At 39.1% G+C, this 6,000-nt stretch overlaps 1 protein-coding gene across 1 annotated transcript in view; it reads right to left on the reverse strand.

Moving 5' to 3' along the window:
* The window catches only part of LOC140246678 (MAM and LDL-receptor class A domain-containing protein 1-like), a 32,977-nt gene extending 28,558 nt beyond the window's left edge, over positions 1 to 4,419 (reverse strand). Inside the window, exons 1-4 of the mRNA XM_072326019.1 lie at positions 4,276 to 4,419; positions 3,625 to 3,733; positions 1,753 to 1,887; positions 594 to 856 (exon numbers count right to left, since the gene is read on the reverse strand). Coding sequence (XP_072182120.1) covers positions 594 to 856; positions 1,753 to 1,887; positions 3,625 to 3,733; positions 4,276 to 4,419 — 651 coding nt within the window. The remainder of the gene's footprint in view (positions 1 to 593; positions 857 to 1,752; positions 1,888 to 3,624; positions 3,734 to 4,275) is intronic.
* Between the last annotated feature and the right edge of the window lie 1,581 nt (positions 4,420 to 6,000).

The following is a 6,000-nucleotide window of genomic DNA, read 5'->3' on the forward strand; positions in this document are numbered from 1 at the left end:
TAAATGGAGCCCCATCAAAATGAAGACATTTTGATTCATAAACTCACAATCGCAATACAGGTCTAATAGAATAACACCACCTCAAAACCTTTGCATCTTGATGGGTATTGCTTTGATTGATTGATTGATTGATTGATTGATTGATTGATTGATTGATTGATTGATTGATTGATTGATTGATTGATTGATTGATTGATTGATTGATTGATTGATTGATTGAGGCCAAATTAAACACAAAAACATATATTTGTGGCATTTACATGTACAATGAGAGGCAGGTAGCCTTGAAAGCAACCTGTGCTTGCATCAGGATGCCTACATATGAAAATACTATATACTTTAAAATGTGGAAAATGTTCAAGGACTGCAAGTAAGACAAGAAAAGGTACGGAATTGTATTGTGAAGATTTTTAGAAACCAGTTTGGTTTCCACTTCAGCATATCCTTTTAGAAGGGCATGTCTATAAGGTAAAGGACACACCTACTGAAAGACTGGATGTAACTGGAAGGGTACTTGTGAGGTTACTTTTACCCATCCATCCCTTTTTTCACATAATGCTATACAACAGCCATGGTTATATGGCAGTCCTTACCCCCCAGGAAGAAGTGGAGCTAAAAGTCTTCTGGGCATACAGCCACTCGTTGCCTTGGGAACCCTGCCGGGTGAAGACAAGTGAGCCCTTCAAACCCAGGACGGTGTAGACATTGAAGACGGAGACGTGAGGGCCGTACATGTGGTAGTACCAGGTGATGCACACTTCATCCTCACCAGTGGCTCGCTGAGGGTGTGACTCCAAGATAGCATTCTCTCCCTCCTGGACTTCATCATCACTGGTGTCGATGTACATGTAGTAACCTGTGTTTGATTGCATCACATTCAAAGTTGATTTCATTTTGATGTCATTTGTGTTGGTGTACATGTAGTACCGGAAAACTACATTTGATTGCATCAAATTCAAAGTTGATTTCAATTTGATGTCATTTCTGTTGATGTCCTTGTAGTTACCTACATCTGATTGCATAAAATGCAAAGTTGATTGCAATAAGATTTCATTTCTGTCGATAAAACAAGTCGTTACCTACATTACATTGCTTTAGACTCCACATCAATTTTAATTTGATGTCACATCTGTCTGTACGTAGTAAGTTATATTTGAGTGTACTGGATTCCAAGTAGACTTCACTGAATGAAAGACGAGCATTGATTTTACCAGATGATGTACTAGCAATGAATGACAAAATCTATGTAATATCTAAGCCTATTCGCAATTAAATGCATTCTTTTCTCACATATCTTCTACGAGCAGAGAAATAAGGAGCATGAGAACATGGCCAGCATCATGTTTTCAAAGTGGAGAGGGGGGCCACTTTAGACTCCTGGTGCCACTTCTGGATTTCATCAGCAAAGAAGTAAAAAAAAAAAAAAAAAAAAAAAAGGTCTTCAGCCCAACTTCTGTACTTCTGTAGGGGGTGCCACTTTCGGGTTTCTTCAGCTGACAAGTGAAAAAAAAAAAAGTCTCCAGCGCAAAAAAAAAGGTCTTATCACAATCACACTTCAAGGTTTCTATCTATTTCTTTCTGGTGCCACTTATGCACTTCAGGGGTAAAAAAAAAAAAAAAAAGTGGTGGGGGCCCAAAGTAGTAACACCTTATGTATTCCTTTGTATGGTGCAAAAAAAAAAAGTGTCAAGAGTCAAAGAGTAAAGTAAACACTTTATATGTAATTCTTGACTCCTGCAATCTTGTCATTACCTTGTCCAGATGTGTGGTCAAAGCTGGGCCCTGTATGGTCAGTGGCGGTGTCGCCCCGGTCCCTTGTCCAATCAAAATCATCCAGCTTTGACTGCTCATAACCACACATGTCTTGTTCAAATGTGCAGCTGATGTCTGAGGAGCAAGGATGCAATCAGTGGCATTGAAAATACACAAGAGGCATGTTGGGGAAATACCACAATTACCAGTGAATTGATCAAAACTTCATTTCTGCCAACAAAAAGACCCTCAAAACAGGTTAAACTACACAATTCCACATCTGTCTTATTTCACATCCAATTTTGTTGAAACCTTCATCACTTTGTTTGATTTTACTCTATCCATTAAAGGGGCATAATCCCAGTAGTGTAGAGGGGGCTGTTGATGATACTGCCGATCACCGTTAGCATTGATACGAAGATTACCGAAGTTGAGCTGTCATCAAGAGTAAAGTGCGTAGGTGTTGCTAAGTAACGTTGCCTTTGTTGTCTTCTCTGCGCATCGCGCAGTCTGTAGTAATGCCAGGGTGCGTGCATATGTGCTTGTTATTATGACATCACAAGAGAAGTTTGCTAAAGCTGTCATCTCCCTCAGCCGAATCATGAGCCGAACTGTGATCCGACCACTGACTACAGTGAATCGGACTTCTTCGGACTCGGGAAAGTGGGCCAAAGCGTAAGCGCTAAAGAGGAGTCAATAGCGTAGGTCTCTATAGGAAAGTTGCGCCGTGCGCCCGCGTACGCATTTGACTAAAACACCGGGACCATGCAACTTTATGGAATATATGGATTGACTATCACCTGAATGACTGAATGACATACATCAGACCTCAACACTATTATCTTTCTCTGGTGGCCCATTCAGGCCACTAAAAGTTTTGAATTTGACACTTTAATGACCCAAAATAAGAAATTTCATTTGGAATTACACCTGCCCAATCAGGCCACCAAAAGATAAACCTTTTTGGAAATTTGGTGGCCAGACATAAATTTTCAGTGGCCCTGGACCAACCCTAATGTCAAGCCCAGCATCCTGCTGAGAGGGCTTTTGCCTGCAAGAGATCATCCTGACAGTATATCTTGATATCAGAAATGCAAAGTGTAATATTCAGGAGCATGTCAGGTTGAATATCAACTTAAAATTGGGCATCAAATTTGAACAGATTATGAAACTCCCACATTGGGGTGATTACCTCATACGTTTTAGATGACAGTTCATTCCATGGTAACCTTTTCAATCTCAGTAATAATATAAAGCCAAGGAAACTAGAGCCCTGTCTGTCAGAACACAGGCCTTCTGAGAGCTGCACATGTTACTATTTATCATGGGCCGGGTGAAAGTTCACCTAGTGCATTACTCCTAGGAAATACATCTGTAATTCAGCACTGACTAATTCAGTGAGTCACTTTGACCAATTCAATTATCAGATTCATCCATCGACCATCAATGCAAAATGCATACTGTAAAGCAAGATATTTTTACGACAGGAAATTTTTACGAATTTGAGCCAATGGCCTTTTTTATGGCATGAAATTTTCATGATCTTGTCGCTGGCATTCAATGAATATAGTATAGGGAAGGACATTAGCGTGATTTTTAATTTCACAAATCCTGGCTCTCGCAAAATTTGCTAAATCAAAATGCGTTCGAACATTCCTGGTTTTTTGGTATGCATAAACTTCTTTGATAAGAGCTCCACGATTGGTTTTGATTTCTGCCAGCACACACTGTTAGCCAATTTGGTAATTCAGAGGATTAAGCTGAGAAATTTGGACGTAACTCCAAGGGCCCTTTTGCTAGTAGGGCAATTTCCTCTTACTGGGGTCAAAGGTCAGAGAAAGATGGAGGAGCTAGGTGGTGTAGATGTCTTACCTGTGGAGATCGCAGTGCCACCATCACAGCTGATGTAGGAGATCCCATCAAGTACCATGCTGTAATCACCAGGGTTTAAGGGCACAAGATACACATGGTTGAACCGCAGCTGCAGTAAATAAAAAACATAAACAAAACAAAAAACTTGGTGACTGCTGCACAGTTGCTTACAATAACAGGTAGGGAAAGAGTTACCTACAGTCTAGATTCGATTCCTTACAGGCTGAAGAGTGCTTGAATGAATCAGTACATACCTTCAACTAAAAATAGCACGCATCATCTGCAATGGTTGAAGAAGTTTGCACAAGAGACCATGTGGTCTAGCACTCACTTGAGCAATGCACTTTGCCTTTACGTCACTTCACCAGAAGTAAAATATTCCAGTGTAGATCTTGAAATTGTGAGATTTGCTGTAGGCCCCTAACAGCAACATTATCCTGATTTGGGGGTATTTTGGCCCAACCACCCAGGCCATTTTCCCCCACAAAAAAAACAAAAACAAAACAAAAACAAAAACAAAACAAAAAAACCTATGCTACCAATCAAGAACCAAGGGCAACAAAGGCATAATGTATACCACAGAAATGATAAGCGTCACATGGTACACTTTTAACATTCTCTATCCACAGGCACAATGTATTATACACCTACCCTGATTCTGTAATCAAATGAGCCAACAAAAGCCACGCCATGCTGCCAGATGTTCGGCGAGTAGTCAGACCCATAGGCAACAAATATTTGGGCGTCATCCTCGATGAAGACCCTCAGTTCCAGCTGAGTTGTGGCTGACGTCATAAGGAAGTAAAACTCTACCTGGCAGGATGAGCTTGTAGGTCCTATCTCAGGTGTTGTGAGATCGTTGTATGTGACCCGGCTCAGCAAATAGTATCCGCGATCTTTGAAGTAAAAAAAAAAACACACACACATTCAAGGTTTTTAGTTAAAATTATTTCCAAGGTGTTAACATACTACTGAGGGAGTACATTCTTGGAGACATCCTAATATTCAGTCTACAAGTACCCTGAGCTATCTGCCAATTCCTGGGTACTCTGGGAGCCCAGACAGGAAATTGTGAAAAGAGGAAAAGTAGGGCCACTTTCATCCGTGTACTGAAGAAGGACAGAGGCCTTGATAGTATTAATACAGAAACAGAAAATGAAATGAATGAAATGAAATGAGCTGACAACAGCCATGTGAGATAGACAAGTTTGGAGGTGCAACTTCATCTATGGAACCCCAGTTGGCATTGGCTGAAGCTCATACATGCCCTCGAATTAGTGGTGGTAGTAGTAGTAGTGGCTGTAAATAATACTGAATTCAGAATAAGCAATTCAATTACAGTGCAGAAATCCAGAGGCTTGACATGGGATTCACACTACACATATGAAATGAATAAAAGGTTTTAACCCAGATACCATTGGCAGATGAAACAAAAACCCAGCTTCAGTGCTTCAAGAAAGTTCTTCAATGTGAGTTAGGGATTGAAACAACCAATGCAAAAATGTTACTCAGTATAATCAGTGCTAAATTCTTAAATGTACAAAATGTTGAACAGTACAATGCAGTTATAATGTAATTGCTTCTAAAATAAACCCTCTACAATTGCGGTTATTGAGAAAAATAGTGATATTGCCTTATGTTATGTTTGTGAGTTCACTTGAGCCGAAATAAAGACAGTTCAAAGTCATGATTTGAAGCCAATCACAAGAGTATGTCTGTACTCCTTTATTAGTTCAGTTGCAGTCCCATCGTGTCTACAACACATATGGATACATGTATGTCAGTATACTGTACTACCGTATAGTCTGTGTCTTCAGACCTTGTATGATTAGTCTACAACTCAGTCTCCTATATAACATTCCTCCCCCTTTAAATAATTATACCCGGGAATTTGTTTTGTTTTGTTCTTTTTTTTTTTTTCAAACTGAAAATTCAAATACTCGTTACATTTCACTCAGTGCTTTGGTGAAAATAAGTATACAAAATATTTCTTCTAAATCAATAACTTCTCCTTGCTTATAACCAATGGTTTTACTTAAACCACACTTTCTGATTATCAATCAATTTTCTTAAACACTGTACTTCAGTGTACTCATAACATAAATATCTTTACAATGTTTGTTTTTTCATTGAGCTTGAGTTAACATACTCCTCATAAATGTACGTGTATCCTGATGTACAATCACAAAATCATTATACAAATGATATATTTTTTTTTTCATCATACCATTAGTACCTGAAATCACTGACATAAAACATAACTTTTACCTTTTCCTGGCAAAACTGAGACTGATTTCTCACCAGTGCAAATAATTAAATACAACATTAATTTTGTATCTTCTTTACCCTCGTAACCATTGATCATTCACTTCCTTT

Source organism: Diadema setosum, chromosome 3 (genome assembly GCF_964275005.1).
Source record: "Diadema setosum chromosome 3, eeDiaSeto1, whole genome shotgun sequence".
In the NCBI taxonomy this organism is placed as follows: Eukaryota; Metazoa; Echinodermata; class Echinoidea; order Diadematoida; family Diadematidae; genus Diadema; species Diadema setosum.